Source organism: Meleagris gallopavo, chromosome 30 (genome assembly GCF_905368555.1).
Source record: "Meleagris gallopavo chromosome 30, MGAL_WU_HG_1.1, whole genome shotgun sequence".
Taxonomy (NCBI): domain Eukaryota; kingdom Metazoa; phylum Chordata; class Aves; order Galliformes; family Phasianidae; genus Meleagris; species Meleagris gallopavo.
In genome coordinates, this window is record NC_139433.1 from 4729139 (window position 1) to 4745695 (window position 16557).

The 16557-nt window shown below is 49.2% G+C and overlaps 1 protein-coding gene across 11 annotated transcripts in view; it reads left to right on the forward strand.

Moving 5' to 3' along the window:
- PTPRS (protein tyrosine phosphatase receptor type S) overlaps positions 1-16557 on the forward strand; it is a 131381-nt gene that overhangs the window by 80592 nt on the left and 34232 nt on the right. For 8 of the 11 annotated variants that reach the window (XM_085211579.1, XM_085211585.1, XM_085211581.1 and 5 more), the window contains exons 7-11: positions 5872-6141; positions 8239-8820; positions 9393-9526; positions 9694-9838; positions 15588-15893. In XM_085211579.1, coding sequence (XP_085067705.1) covers positions 5872-6141; positions 8239-8820; positions 9393-9526; positions 9694-9838; positions 15588-15893 — 1437 coding nt within the window. Of the gene's footprint in view, positions 1-793; positions 4295-5871; positions 6142-8238; positions 8821-9392; positions 9527-9693; positions 9839-15587; positions 15894-16557 lie in introns of those variants that run through there. The other 3 variants (XM_085211589.1, XM_085211590.1, XM_085211588.1) reach the window with 2 other exon arrangements.

The following is a 16557-nucleotide window of genomic DNA, read 5'->3' on the forward strand; positions in this document are numbered from 1 at the left end:
ATGTATATCTCTATAGAGGGCACTTTGCAGGAACACTGTGCTGTACTGATCTCAAAATCTCTGCCTGCCTGTGTCTCTTACACCTTTTGCATCGCTGTTCTCTTTGTTTTAGGGGAAAAAATTAGATTACACCTTGTCAAATTAACAAAAATAACATAGCAAAGCCTCTGTTTAGTTTTACAGATCTGCTTGAAAAACAATTGGGTTCTGATTGTTTTATATTCAATCCTGTAAAAACAAACTGGAAGAAAAAAAAAGAATTGCAAAAGACCAGAGGTACTCAGCCAGCCTGTCACTCAATCGTGTGTGTTTTTAAGTGGAAAAGTAACAATGATTGGGAAGGTAATGGATTTCCTCCAGACCAATTCCAAGCCTTGGTCTCATACTTTATTTATCTACCTATTTACTTATTTATTTTTATTTACCATGAAGGAAATCAGGACGGAGGTGGGCGCACGGGGGAAGTATCTCTTCCTCTGGAGGGACGGAGGTCAGAAATCCAAGCCCACGCAGCGTCTCACCGTGCGGTGATTTTGGAATTGGAACAGGAGAGGGAGAGGAAGGGCGGCTGCAGCACAGCCTGGGGCAGGGATGCACCACCTTTTGGGAGGGGAGGACAGGTGTAATCTAAGCTTCACTAATAATGTAGAGGCTGCACATTATTTTGGCACCCTTTCCCCTACCCCTCCTCATTTTGGAGCAAGACGGAATGACTCCTGTCTCACCAAAATGGCCAATAATGTCCGCCTTCTCACCTCATTTGGAGCAGCAGCTTGCTGAGTGTCAAAATGTTTAATACCATTTGGTTTTGTTTGGTGCTTTCGACCACTCACTTCACTTTCTTTTCTTTCCTTTTTTCAATTAATTTCTCCTTTAAGATATAAAGTATGTTTATCTTTTGTTTTTTTAACGTGAATCGGGGTTTGAAGCGGTGGGATCTGGTGTGGTACGTTCTCCTTGCCCACCTCACTCCTCCTCCAACATTTTTCTCCTTGAGCTGATCTGGAAAGGGCTTAACAAGTGGAACCAGTGGGTGTCCCTCAGGTTTCTCTCACTAGCAGCGTCCTGGGAACGCATTGTAAGGATGGTTTCTGGTGTTGCAAAAGTCAACCCTGGATCTCCCAGTGTCTCTTCCGACCAGGTCTGTAAACCTGTCCTTTCCAAAACATCTCTCACCTGGGGACCCCAGCAATTTTTAATTGAATGATGGGGGGGGAACCTGAACGATGTTGATTGGTACCTTTTTGTGGGAAAGAGTAATGCACCAAAAATGCCACTCACAGAACACAAACCGGGTTAACCTCTCTGTTTCGATGAGCAGCAACAAAACCAATTGGCTTTAAAGTCTGTGAAAAGCAGTGGATCCGTTCAGTTTCTACTGAAAACTAACCAGGATTTGGGGGGCATGTTTGCCTGTGTGAAATATCCAGCGGCATAAAACAAACTCAGAACAAACTGGACTTAAGAGATCTTTCTGTGCCTCATAAATCACTTCTCTGTGCTGTTTGAATTGCATCACAAGCGTCCAGGTCCAGTTGTGATGTCTGGTTCTATCAGCAGTGAGCTGTATCCTTGTTTAAAAAAAGCACCTGAGAGTTTTTTGGCTGTTGAAAATGTCTGTTTGTAAGTGCCTGCTTGTGTGTGTCTGTCAGGAGATGCTGCACATGCATCGGAGCATGCACGGATGTCTGCATGTTGGCTTTGTAAAATAGGTTTGACAAAGCTGTCATGGAAACCAAACATCCCTGAGAGTCTGGGCTGAGGGGCTTCTTGGGAGCAGCAGGAGCTGTAGGCTTTGGTCTGGCTGCACCCTCAGCATCTGATGGGAGAGATGAAAAGCACGTGGTGGTGGTGACTTCTGCCATCTTTGCATTGTGTTGGCACTTGGGATATTTTTAATGTGAATTCTGCACAATAGCAGAGACTGCCTTCAGAAATGCTATTGCCTCCAGGTTAGAAGTCTGCTTTGTGCCCCTGTAAGGCAGTAAATGAGTACTAGTAGAAAAACAGGCTGAAGTTCTGGAAGAGCAAAGGGCTGCCCTGCTCCAGAAATGGGATGTTCCTGTCTGAGACATACAGAGGGAGCTCAGCCCTAGAAAGGAGAGGAGATGAGATGTGTGATAAATTGCTGGAGTGTGAGAAAAGTGGTCTATAAAGTGGAGCCTTGAGTGCCCCATCACTACTTTTCCATTCCATAGAGGGCAGTTCTTCCCCTTAGCTTTCCAGTCCTTTGAGTTTGTTGGATGACAAAATAGGAAGATTCATTTTTCTGCATTTTTAGATGGAAAAGAAATCACTTTTTCAGCTGCTATGCATGAAACCCAGCTGGAGCCAGAGCCGAAATTGCTCTTGATTGAGTCTCTCACTGCACTTCAAGCTTTCTTCCCATCACCACTCTCCTCCGAAGCCCTGACCCAAACGCTGACCCAGAGATTCTCAGCTTGAGAAGTCTCATGTCAGCAGTCACATCAGAGTGGTATGGCAATTAAATCAAACAGTAACATGGTTCCTGGTGTCCAGAGACAAGCCCTACAAGTATTTCCTGTTAGAGTAAATGCTGTTGTCACAGCCCTGAGCCCTGGCAGGGATGTACCTAGGGACTCGCTGAGATCTCCACCCTCAGCTAGCGTTGGAATTGTTTTCACATCCCAGGCTGATGTGTGGATGTTTGTACATTTGTGCACACACAGAAGTGTGTAGATTTTTTGGAACCAGGGAATGCTGCTGCGTCTTTTGTTCTTGCATTCATCTGCCGATAACCCGAATCCAAATTCTCCCTTTTCATGGAACACACGGTGTCTTCAGCTGGCACCACGTGTCCTGGCTGCTTCCCATTAGTTAAGTGTGACAAATGCTGTTGAAGCAGCCGAGCAGCAAGGCTGCCCCAGAGCCCACAGAGCTGACCTAAAGCCCTGGGTGCTGCGAGGGCGGTGAGAATCACTTCCCACATGGACGTGCAGAGGAGGTGGGCTCATGGCTGGGCTCATGGCTGGGCTCCTGAGCTTGTGTTTTGTGAGTGGCTCTTCCTTTCCCTGCCAAAAACACACAGACAGCAGCGTGCCCCCTTTCAGACTCCGATTCTCAACTCTCTGCCATACATCAAATGATGATTTTCAGTTATTAAATTCTGGTTTGTTCTTTTTTCTTTTGGTTTGGTTGGTTTGTTTGTTTGTTTTCCCCTTTCCTCTTTTAGTTTGGTTTTATTTCTTTGTGATTAGCCTCGGTTTGAATTAATTGTCTTGTTCTGTTTCCATGACAACTCAGTGTTTGCATCCCACCTGCCGTTGTTTGTTGCTGTTGATGCTGTTTGCTGGCTGGATCTTGTCCGGCGGACGTCTCCCCATTTCTCCTCACCTCTCCCCACCTGCCTCCCCTCTCCAGAAGGTTACATGTCAGCCCCTTCCTCAGGAGAGCCATCCCCACCTAGATCTGTCTGCATGTTGACCCCACTTGTTTCTCTTTGAGTTCTCTCCATCTTGTCTCAGACTGTGACCGGTGTGGTCTTCACATGGCTCCATTTTCTGAAACGTGATACCTCCCGTAGCAGGCAGTGGAAGGAAGGATGGAGTAGGTAGCAGGGATGTACCCTCATGTCAAGGGCAACAAATCTTCCACGTAGGTATGACAGGAGGGGTAAGAAGCACGTTGCCTGCTCTTGTCCTGGTGCCTGAGGTTGTGCAGTGCCGTGGTGCTCTCCTTACACCTTTCTGTAAGCAGAAAGACATCTTCTGGTGATAGTGCCAGGTGAGTTTTCAGTCCCTCTCTCTGCATTCGCATCCCTTCCCAGCCGCACTGCAGGTGAAGGCATGCTGTCCATCCCCTTTGCAAATGCGTGCATGCAGGAATTCCCCTCTGGCATATCCAGGCTCCTAATGCCTGAAAGCTGGAAGTCTTCTCTTCCTCCCCTCTCTGGTGCTTGGGTACCAGTAACTGCAGAAAAGAATCCAGTAGCAGGATGCTGAGAGCACACCTTCCTATGAAGACATCTCCTTGTCTTTTTGTGGGAGGATGTGGAGCCGTATTTGGCTTTCATTTAACAAAACTGCACTAAATGGAAAACAGCTGCTGTCCCTCCTGGCAGCACCCTTCCTGCCTGAAAGGCTTCCAGAGCTGAGCGGCATCCGGGGGAGTGGACTGAGAAGTAGATAATAGAAAAGCCAGGGGCATCTGAACGCACTGGGACTCGGGAAGAGAGATTGCAGGCTTAGCTTTGAGTCCTCTGCATTGCTATTGCATGGATGCAGCTGTTTCTAACTTTAGAGAGGTTGCTCAGAGGAGCAGAACTTCCGAACAGGTATTTTGCAGGCCTCAGCACTCCTCCTGCCCCTCGCTGCCCCTTCCCGAGGGCTGTTCATTGCATGGCTCTCTCCCGAGCTGGAAGCGTTCCTGTTCCTTTTCTCCCTGGGCTGCTGCCGCTTCTCGGGGTCTGGGTCCTTCGCCCTCTGCTTGTGGGATGGGGACTCTGTGCTCAGCTCTCTCCGAGGGCCCCTCTGACCCACCTCCTTCACCACTTAGTCCCTTCTCCTGCTTCCCCCAAAGGAGCAGCACCCACCTCGGCTGCCCTTAGTTCAGAAAATGGAGCCAAGGAAACCATACCGTCCCCTGCGTCCATGTTCTTACCGTGTCAGGTCTGGAAGCTGCATCCACTTCTCTGCTAAGGAGATGCACAGAACATGTCACTGTTTTCTCAACGTTAAATTTTCATTACCTTGTTTTTCTTATTAATTCTATTCTATTTATTATTCCGCCAGGGCTGAGATGTGACAATGTGAGCCACCACATTGGGTCACATCAGCTAGAAAAGTATGCAGCATTAAAGTGGGTTTCCCCCTCCCCTCCCTCTTTTTCTCTTCTCTCCCTCCCCTCCTGTTCTCCTCCTTGTCTTCTTCTTCCTCTGTCGCTCTCTTCCTATCCTGTATCCACGTGGGCATTTGCTAGCGCCCATAAATTCGATTTCTCTGCATTTTCCTCTTTTTCTCTCTATCTCTTTCTCTCTATTTTTCTCTGTCTCTTTTTTACCTATTTTGCATGATGTTTGTGACTCTGAGAGCTGCATCTATCAATGGAACCGTGTCAGATCTTAAAGAGGCTTTGTTAGGGTTTCTATACCCGAAAACCACAAAAATTTCATTAGAGTTTCTCATCTTTTCCACGCTCGTTCTCTCCCCAGTGGGACGGCTCTCACACTCAACCACCGGCTAAACGTTTTACCCATTTGGGGCTGTGCCACGTCTCTCTTGGTTACATCCCATGGCTCTCTGCAAGACTTGGCCTTTCGAACGAGGCGAAATCTTGAGAAGTTTCCACCTCCGCGCCCGCCCTCTCCGCCACCACCCCGCGGGTTGGGGACGTCCTCGGGCCGTGGTGGCGGAGGAGTGGGTTCCTGCAATGGGGCCGAGCCGCCCCCGCGGCGGGGGGAGCGGGGAGCTGGGGTCCCCAGCGGAGGAGATTTCCGAGTCTCGCCATGCCAGCTCTGTGCCTGTAAAGATGAGAAATTGCTAATAAATTTTTGTGTATTTATCTGTGCTGTGATGGGTCTAATCTTGATCAATGGAACCCTGTTGCTATGAAATACCGCTTTTATGTCTATATTCTATATATTGTTTGTGAAGTAAACATTTATTTGAAGTTTAATTTTATTGGTTTTTGGTTTTTGATTTTTAGTTTATTTGATTTCTGTTTTTTTTTAAATGAAGGAAGAAAATAAATAATGGCAAACACCGTCTATATTTAAATTATCTTTTGCTCTTTTTTCTTTTTCTCCCTTTTCTTCTTTTTTCTTTCTTTCTTCTTTTTTTTTTTTTTTCTTTGTTTTGGTTTTGGTTTCGTTTCGTTTTGTTTTTTTGTTACCTCTGTGCGTCTCGTCCGCAGTTCGGCGCGTGGCCCCTCGCTTCTCCATCCTCCCCGTCAGCCACGAAATCATGCCCGGGGGCAACGTCAACATCACCTGTGTGGCGGTGGGCTCACCCATGCCCTACGTCAAGTGGATGCAGGGAGCGGAGGACCTGACGCCCGAAGATGACATGCCCGTGGGCCGCAATGTCCTGGAGCTCACGGATGTCAAGGATTCCGCCAACTACACGTGTGTGGCCATGTCCAGTCTGGGAGTCATAGAAGCCGTTGCTCAGATCACGGTGAAATGTAAGGGAGTGTGAGCACGCCTGCGTGAGCGAGTGCGTGGGTCCCCCGACCGTGCATGTCTGCAGGAGCGCGAACACAATGAGTGAGCTGCTGCACTGGTGTGTCCATGTGCAAGGCACGTGTTGGGTGCATGGTCGCCCCGGAGTGTCTGAGCACGTGTGCAAAGCCAGCGGGGGCATGCATCGTGTTTGTGCATGCGAGCATTAGTAGATCCGTGGTTGTGCCTGCGAGCCTTCGCCACAGCATGAGCGCGTGTCACCACGGCACTGCGCTGGGACGTGTGAGGAGCTGTGCCTGCTCGTGTCTTTGTGTGCCTGCATGAGGTGAGCCCGTGACTGATCTGCTTGTGATGGATGTGGGAGGTGATCGTGCATGAAAAAAGGTGGTTGTGCATGAATGTGTGTGCATGTGAGTCAGAGCAAAGTGGCTGTATGGGCATGCAGGTGCCTGACTGCATGTATGTAAGTCCATTTTGGTACAGGCCTGTGTGTACATGTGTACGTGAGCATGAGCAGGAAGATAAACTTGTGCATCATGAGTGCCATGAGCTGGGATCTGTGCATGCATCTTTGGGGATCTCACGCACCAATTCCCAGTGAAGGGGATGCTGCTGGCTTGAAATCTTTCCCTGCTTTGGAACCACTGGGCTGTCATTACGAAGATAATTGGTTTAAAACCCTGCATGCTTGTTCCTTTCTTGGGTATAGGGCTGGCAGGGCAGATTGCAAGGAGCCTTGGGTGGCTTGAAGCCTGCATGCCATCCCTTTCCAAGGTTAGAGATGCAGCCGAGGCCCAGAGGCTCTCTGACATGTATGCCCTTGGACTCGAGCCCAGATCCAGCATCTTAGTGGCTGTTGTTGCCTCAGCAAGAGGGGACATAACCCCAGCTTCCAGCTAGCAATTCCCAGGAGGAGCACAAGTGCAATCTTCAATCTATTCTGTCCTCAGCAGGGGAGTATTTAAACCCAAGCGGGATGCCCCCGTGGTTGGGTGAGTGTAGAGCTCTCGTATGAGCCGGTGTCTGCTCTGAGTGATGGCATTGCCTGACAGGGATCTGGGGGTGGTGGGGTGGGAAAGGAATTGGAGAGGAGGGGGAGAGGAAGAGGAGTAACTTGGAGAACGGGAAGGCTAACAAGAAACCATCGTGATTGTGTCAGTGCATCTGGCTAAGGAAGGGCTCACCATAGAAATGAGTAGGGACCAGTGAGTCTTGCCATGACACCCATGCTATGAGCTCACGTGTTAAAGGATGCTTGTGGCTGGACTGAAGTGCTCCTTATTCTCCTGAGTATTTTCCTTCTCTTTCTTCCCTCTTATGCTGTTAATGTAAAAGGCCAATACCTTGCTTCTGCTTCTAGCTGTCCTCTACGGAATTGTGCCATGCTGGTACATTCTGCCCTTTGTTGTTCTATTTTGGTATTGTTCCCCTTACATTCCTGTGTGTAAGCATCTGCAGTATTTGCCAGTCAGAAGATGAACTGAGAAATTAAAGCTTTAGAACATCAAGTTTAGAGAAGATATGATTGGAAGGGGTCTAAAGCATGCAGCGAGGAAAACACATCAAACTTGCTGGTAGAGGTTTCCCATATTTAGCATACAGTCTCCAGCACATTAGTTTTTTGTTTGAGAGACGGGGTAGACAGACACTCACTAATTAAAACATTTGTGGATTGAGATTAAGTAATTGGATATTGCAGTCCTCACTGTCCCACTACCTGCATGCTAGACGTGGAGAAATTCAGCAGTGCCAGAGCTGGGCAGCTAGTGCTGCTTCAGAGGATCTGATTGCATGCTCTGAAGGAGCTCATGCAAAACTGCTTTTCCTTACTGCCCCGTGAGCCGAAGGATGTTCAGCTGAAGTCTCCACTCATGATTCCAGATGTTTAGCTGAGCACTTCCCTTTTGATGGAGCAGTTTAAGAAGAATAATAGGGTGTATAACTAGGTTCATAATATTTCAGCAGCACTTTGCTGAACTGACACACTGTGATTGGTGCTGTGCCTCTGGCTCCTACAGCCCCAGCTAGCCCAATTAGGCACCATTTCAGCATATGTTTTTTGTGTTTTTTTTTTAATGTCTGTTCTTCCTGATTCTCAGCACTGCCCAAGGCTCCTGGGACACCAGTGGTGACAGAGACGACAGCAACGAGTATTACCATCACCTGGGACTCTGGAAATCCAGACCCCGTGTCCTACTATGTCATTGAATACAAGTCTAAAAGCCAGGATGGACCATATCAGATCAAAGAGGACATCACGACTACACGCTACAGCATTGGGGGGCTCAGCCCCAATTCTGAGTATGAGATCTGGGTCTCTGCAGTCAACAGCATTGGGCAGGGGCCTCCCAGTGAGTCGGTGGTCACTCGCACTGGGGAACAAGCTCCTGCCAGTGCCCCCCGTAATGTGCAGGGACGAATGCTGAGCAGCACCACTATGATTATCCAGTGGGAGGAACCAGTGGAGCCCAACGGGCAGATCCGTGGCTATCGTGTGTATTACACTATGGAGCCTGACCAACCTGTCAGCAACTGGCAGAAGCACAATGTGGATGACAGCCTCCTCACCACGGTGGGCAGCCTCCTTGAGGATGAAACCTACACAGTTCGGGTCCTGGCCTTCACCTCCGTGGGAGATGGGCCTCTTTCTGACCCCATCCAGGTTAAGACGCAGCAGGGAGGTGAGTACCTGCATCACTGACCTTGGAGGCACTGGGCTGCAGGAGGGAGAGGTGTTGGCTCATAGCAGTATCCAGCTGTGACTGCTGTGTCACCAGAGCATCTTCTTATTTACTAATTCAATTTGGTTAAAATAGGAGTAACTTTCTAGGAGGAGGTTTGGTCCAGCAACTGTAGCCCAAGGGGCTGGCAGTAATTTTTGTTCTGTCTTTGCTCGGAAAGGCTGTTGCTTAACTGGGAAGGGCTAGCAGTTATGCAGGGGAGAATCCATTTTTGCTGATCCATTCTCTGGAGTGAGATATCTTAAAGTTTCCACTTTATAAATGTCTTTAATGCATGTGAAAACTCTTGCTGCCCAGGGAATAGTGAAGCTGAGTTCTTTAAAGCACACAGAAACCGCCTTCTCAGATCTGAACGGAGGTGGCATTTTGCTGTTGACATGCTCTTCATACCCAGGCTTTGAAGAAAACAGGGTAGGATTCTTCCAGTTTGCCAAGTTAACATTCTTCCTCCTGTCTCTCATTTTGCCTCCTCTGCCCCTTCCCACCCTGTGGGCTGCCCTTCTCTGTGCCAGTTCCTGGGCAGCCGATGAACTTCCGAGCAGAAGCCAAGACAGAAACAAGCATCATGTTGTCATGGAGCCCACCTCGACAAGAGATCATAGTGAAGTATGAGCTCCTCTTTAAGGAAGGAGACCACGGCAGAGAGGTGAGTCCGGAGAGGAGCAGCACTACGGGTTGGGGCCCTGAGGAGCATCCTGGCCCTCCGTTCCTTGAGGTGGCTGAGAAAGGGGAGTAGGGCAGGTGTCTGGGCAGGGCTCGCCTCTGCTCTTTTTTGTTTGTTTTTATTTTTTCTTCCCCCCTCGCCCATCTCAGGTGCCGAGGAACTTCGAGCCAACGACCTCCTTCACCGTGGAAGGCCTGAAGCCCAACACTGAGTATGTCTTCCGACTGGCTGCCCGCTCGGCTCTGGGCCTGGGGGCCTTCACCCCGGAGGTCAGAGAGCGCACCCTGCAGTCTAGTAGGTGTCTCTCCTTTTCGCACCCTTCTCTGAGGGGAAGACAGTCAGGGAGCCAGAGATGGGCACAGGGGTATGGAGCTGTGGGGAGGATGTTCGCAGTGCAGCGGCTTTCCACCCACCCGGGGTTCCCATGGCGGGCGGTGGGCATCTCCGGGACCCGATACTTTCTCTCTGTAGATACAGAGGGCTGAGATGTGGTCAGAACACGGGGCCGGGGCATGCTCTGCATGGCAGGCAGTGTGAAGTCAGTTAGCAGCGTCCATGGGATGGGCGGAGGGCAGCTATGATCTTGTGGATGGGCTCAGCTGGCCCTGGTGCTGAGCATGCTCAGGGAGGACAGCAGCCCACCGTCGGGCAGCAGCTTGGCTGCCCGCCTGCAACAACCCAGCAGCCTCTGTCAGGAAGGTGGGCACAAGCAATGGAGCAGGGAGATGGTGGGGGACTCAGGAGGAAGAGGAGGAAGGAAAGTGATGAATCAAAAGTCCCATTTTTTTGTACCAACTTTTGGGCAGGCAGTCTTCATGCTGTTCTCTGTGAGCGGCCTTGTAGCTGCTGGGAGGAAGGCCTGCTGTCCTAAGGAGCAGGGCATGGGCCTAGCTGAGCTCCAGCAGAGGGGAGAGAGGAGTCGTGCAGAGGCTGTGGGGGATATTAATGACATCAGGATAGAGCGTATGCAACCAAAATGTGCTGGTTTTAGTTTAATGGATTGTCTCCCTTCGCTGTTGCCCTGGGGACAATAACCCTGGATGGCAATATTTCAACCTGGGCTTTTCACAGATCTTTGCTTTTAAATGAGGTGTTTTTTCACTGCATGAGTGGCTGTGGCAGCTGTTCTTTGTGTTTTCTGTCTCCTCTCATCTCTACTAAATCACTCCGCTGCAGTTTGGAGTAGCCGGGAGCAGAACTAACTCAGAAATTACTCTGGTCACCAGTGTGAGGAGAGAGTGTCTGCTCCCATCCCTCAACCCTTAAGGGGAGCAGTGGGCTGCTGGTGGGCGCCTGCTCTGTCTCCCCATTGCAGTTGTCACTCCCTGCTGTCTCTCTCTCTTTCTTTTTCCCATCTCTCTCCTTCTCCTTCTCTCCCCCCAGGAGTGGGATGAAAGAGGAGTCTCTTTCTGCATAGATAGAATTCCTTACGGGGTTCTCTCAGTCCATTCAAACATATTTTGTTTTCTTGTTTCCTTCAAATGTTCTTCCCCTTTTTTCCCTTTTTTCTTTCTTTCTTTTCTTTTCTTTTTTTTTTTTTTTCATATTCTCTGTACATATCCAAAGAAAATCCTTTCCTGACTTGGCTGCAGGCTGCAGATTCTCTGTTTCTGTTCTCAAAATGGTACTGCCAAATGGGCCATCGCTATGGGGTGGGGGAAAATGAACTGAAAGAACCTGGAAAATAATTGTCAACCTTACCCACACTCTGCTTCTGTTTTGCAAGGGGTTTCCCTCCTTGAGATCCATGGGGATGGGAAGAAAAGAGAGTCTTGGATTTGTGCTTTCTGGCTGGAAGGAGGGCTGGGGGTGCCAATGTCAGCAGGGCTTAGTGACACTGAATATTTTTCCCTAAAGGGTGAAGAGAAGGGAGTCCGGGAAAGAGGAAGGCTTTGGGTCTTTTTCTAACCTGGCACCTACCCAGAGTGAGGCCTGGTTTATTTCTCTGTAGCTCAGCTTTCAGAGGGATAGTTTCATTAGTTCAATGCTCTTAAGAACATCAGCTGGGAGCTGTCAGTGACCTGTAACACGATGAAACATTTTTTCCTGGCTGGCTGTTGGAGGAACGAGTCAATTCTCCCTGGTCCAGGCGACATCCTTCGGCTCACAGACCGTCTGGCTCAAGACAGGCTTTTGTGTCTTCCCTCTGCAGCTCCTTTTCTGTTCAGCTCCTCCTTGGCCTGCTCAATGGCTCTTCTCTCTCTTCTCTCTTCCGCTATCTGCCTGCCCGCCTGCATGCTCTCTCAGCCCAATGAAACCAGCTCCCTGCTCTCTGTCTGTCTGTCTCTTGCTGGGAGGTTTCGCACCACAATGGCATCTTGTCTCTGCAGCAGCAAAGTCTCCCTCGTTCTCCTGCAGCCTGCTGATGCTTTCAGTGCTCTTCCCCTCCTAGCTCAGCTGGCAAGCATGTGCCTGCATGCCGCAGCCCTCCCTGCATTGCACACCTTTCTGCACAACACCCTCCACCTCCCTGTCAGGGTGGCTCCTCCTGAGCATCATAACCAAAGTAAAATCCATTAAACTAAAGGTAAAGTATATTTTTCTTCTTGAAGTAGCTGGGTTTTAACTCTTCAAGTACCAGAGACATAGATTGTAAAAAAAATGACAGAATCTCATGATTGGAGGAAGCAGTTTTGCCCTTTCTACCTAGCCATGACTGTCCAGGGCTCATACTCATAAATTTCAGTGTGCAGAGCACGTGGCATCAGACGGGTGGCAGGGTGGGTGCTGTGACGCTGCTTGTGTAGGTGTAGAGGAACAAGGAGGATTTCTTACCCTCTGTTCCTTCCTAAGAAAGGATGTTTCCCCTACCCATTAGCTCTGCTCTCCTTCCCTTCCCCCTTCCTCAGAGTATATGAAGTGAAAAAAGAAAAGTATACAAAGTCTGTGGTACCTAAAGGGTTAAAAAACATTGTATTATGTAAGGTCAGTAAGGGTCATTCTTGTGGCTTGGACAGTCAACTTTAAAGCATGTAAAAGATGCAGTGCAGGTGAGTACTGGCTGGTCTCAAGCGGATTCACAAATACAGTCCACCCTGTCACCGCAGGCTCACACACGTGTGTGGATCTGCACACACTGCCCCTTGTCCTGGAGCCCTGGGGAGGGCAGGGAAGGGTTCCCGAAGAGCTGTCTGTGTGGTAAAAACGAACCAACAGACAGAGCTGATACCTGCCTGGGCTGCGGCTCCCTTCCAGTGAAGGGATTTGTTGTGAGGGGGACTCACAGCCTCCAGTCTGAGCTGCAGTACTTTCCCTCCTGCATACTGCTCCCACTTTACTAATTCTGTCCCCATGCATGCGTGCACATGTCCAGGGTCACACAGGTTGGTCTGGATTGTGAAGGAATTCAGTGCCATGAGCTCCCCTGATGCGTCTCCAGTATGGGCAGCCAGCACTTGGTGGCTGTTCTCATCCAGGTGCTGTAGTCAATGAGAGTGATGGGAAGGAGGTCCAGGTGGGATCTGGGCCTTCTCCCCTATCACTCACCCACCACTCTGCCTTCTTGACCTGAAAAAGAGCAAACGACCCCAAAAGGAGGCCTCTCTTCTGGGCCTCCCAGTAGATCCCCATGCTGGAGCATAGAGGGTGAGTGAGCGAGCGTGGCCACGCGCAGCAGCTGCAGTGCAAACAGTGAACCCAAGTACCAGCTGGAGCTCCAGCTCTGCTTACTGGGACTTTCATAATGAGTTTCAGGATGGAAAGGGTAGGTCAGGTCAGACCCTCTCTGCAGTGGGTTTCTCAGTTGTGGTGGCTTTGTCTTGACTTCTGAGTAGGAAAGGTGGCTTTTAAAGCACCAGCCCCCAGTGAGGGATAAAAAAGGAGCGAACAGCACCAGAAGAGGATTGAGTCTTTCTCCTCCATACCCTTAAAAGGACCAGAGTTGTTTCGGGGGTGTGGGAAAGAGAAGTACACCTCCATTTTGGAGATGTTGGTGCCGCATCCACCAGAGAGCAGAGAGAGCTAAATGAGGAAGGAGAACCATCGGTGGGAATCTGCCACCCTGCTCTCTGCCCCCTGTACAGGTAGCTTACCAAAAGAGAATAGATTGGAGACCCAGATCGCTGGGATTCTGCTGGCAGGGGGAGTGTAACTCAGCCAGGCAGCCAGCACTGGGACCGGGCGGCATCTAAAAGCCAGTCATGTGCAGAAACCCACCAGGAGCTTGGTCTGACCTCGTAGCTCAGTTTCTCTTGTTCTCTCGTAAGAAAGTCTTATAAGTTAGCAGTTGAAGCATGGAAGGTAGGTAAACAGACTGGGAATGTTCTGGAAAGAGTCACTTTTGTACCAGTATTATTTTATTATTATGATTTCCTTTCTGATGTTTTTTTTGTTTGTTTGTATGTTTTAAATTATTGGCTTGATTTGTTTTATTTTCAAGTTTGTTACTTTGAGTTTTGTTTATTTCACATGTTGTGTGTTACTTTGCGTGGCTAGCCATTACCAGGGTCTGCCACCCAAAATCCACTGTGATTTCTAAAGATAAGAGCTTCATTCACTCCACATAAATGCTGCCGAAGTATAGTAATAAAGCATGAAAGTAGGAGAAGAGCACTCAAAATGTCCTACCAGCCAAGGTGCTCAGCATTGCAGTGGAAGGAACTATCTCTACCATTTTACAAAGCTCTTATTTCTGTTTAGTGGAGGCAAAAGCATGCAGATTTCACAGCACAAAGTGGGAAAAGTGGGACCTGGTTTAGCCGAGTCCTTAAAGCAGGCTGGGCCTAAACATCTGCTGGTGACTCAGGGACAGGAGAGAGATGTTTGAAAAAAAAATACTTTCTCAGTGAAAGAGCTTTCTGTTGATTGAAAAAGAGAAATGAAAAAGAACACAGCGTTTGTGTACTCCCTTGCTGCTCTCATGCGATGCTTTGGGGCTCATAAGGACACCTTCATTTCCGGCAGGATCTGCAGAGTACTAAAACCTATTTATTGCAGATTGTCTGAGCGAGGTGAGAGTTGCAGATTTACCATCAGAACAGATCATTCTGCTTACCAGGGCTGATTGATTGCAATTAGTGATGGAAAAAAGTCTAGTCTGAGATAGCCCAGAGTGACCAGGTTACCGTCGGGGTACAGAAATACCAGGGTTTCTCTGTTCAGCAGGCTCCAGGCCTATGGCAGCTCCGGACAAACCCGTCCTGCTTGCAGTTTGGTCTCTGAGGGCATGGCTGTGGCCGCCTGGGCACGCAGCGTCCCACAGCGCGCTGAGCAGCTCCTGCTGCCAGCAGTTAGGGCAGATCAGCAAACGCTGCAGTGAGGCACTCTGCCCTCCAAAGCTGTCCTCCTGAGACCTTCCCAAATATCCTTCAGTAATTTGGTCAGTGAGTGAAATGAGAGCCAGGCATGCTGCTGCTTCTGAAAATCCCGCTGGTACCTAAATACCCAGACAGAGTCCTTTGCAGGACTTTTTTTTAAGCTGAGCACTTGCCCTCACCCAGCACTGCAGATTCTTTGCTTGGCACCTGACCGTCACCACTCTGCCTTTTCTCCTTCTTCAGTCTGTGCACAACTAATAACTTACATCTGGATGAACAGTCTCTTAAGTGTACGCCTTCTGGCCAAAGATTTGCTTTTCTTAGTTACTTTTCACAGATCCCTGCAAGGAAATTTGAGATCTCAGAGACTGCACTTTGGCAACAAGGGCTTAGACAGCCAGGACAGGATTTGCCAGACCGCTGTAAGGCAGGAGCTGAAAGGAAGGCTCTTGTGTAGGGTGAGGTCCTGCAGACTTGGTGGCAGACCCCAAAGCAGCAGGACCCTCGTGGCTAGCCCGCTCCTGTTTCAGTGCTTTGCTTTATCACATTTCAGTTTTGATGCCCCATTTCATTTCTGTTGGCTTTTTTTTTTCTTTTCATTAAAAAAAAAAAGACAACAAGAAAAAGCTCTCTTCTTTTTTAATTTTGTCTTCCTAAACCAAATTTTTGTACGTTTTATTTTAGATTTTTTTGTTGTCATTTTCTTTTTTTTTTTCTTTTTTATCTTTCCCATCTTTTGTTTTTTTCCCCCTTCTTCCCTTTCCCTCCTGAATTTTCCCCCCTCGTAGAACCGTCTGCCCCCCCTCAAGACATAAAGTGTGTCAGCACCAGATCCACCGCCATTCTGGTAAGTTGGCGGCCGCCTCCGGCCGAAAGCCAAAATGGCGTCCTGGCCGGCTACAGCGTCTACTATCGAGCGCTGGACTCTGAGGACACGGAGCTTAAGGAGGTGAATGATATCCCCCCAACCACCAGTCAGATCCTGCTGGAGTCCCTGGAGAAGTGGACAGAGTATCGCATCACTGTCGTGGCTCATACGGAGGTGGGGCCGGGCCCGGAGAGCTCGCCAGTTATCGTCCGGACAGATGAAGACGGTAATTGCGCTTTTCTGGTTCTGTCCTGGGTTTCCCACGTGTTGAATCCCCTCTCGTGGCTGATGCGAGAGCAGGGCCTGCGTGGGCCCCGCGCTGCTCCCCCCCGAGGGCTGGAGGTGCGGAGTGCTGACCACCTTTGCCCCTCTGGGAAGCGGGGCTGTGGGCCCTGGGCCCCCACCTCCCTGCCAGATGCTCCAAGCGAGCAGTAAGAAACTGAAGCCAGAGAAAAGAACGAGATTGCTGCCAGAAATTACTTTAAAATATTGAGACTTTTTCCCGCGCATTCCTTGCTACTTGCTCCTCAGGCTTTCTGGTAGTGGTAAAAAGGAAGAGTCTCTTCATTAAATTTGCAGAAAACTGTTAATGACGGACAGTTTACATTCCAGTTCAGTGGTCCACTTTGGAGACTTCTGGCACAAATACAAATGGTGACAAGATTTGAACTTCCCTGTTATTTATACAGTGAAATAAAACCGGGAGAAATGTGAATGTGCGTGAAGGGAGCAGAAAACTCTGACAGTGAGGTAAACCCATCAATGATAAAATCCAGTAAATCACAGTAGTCAGATTTAAACTCCTCAAGTTTTCTTCCTCCATCCCAGAGAAAAAGGACTGGAAAAGATCGAGTAGGTTTGTCCCCAGCGTTGGTCCTGTTTCCTTTACC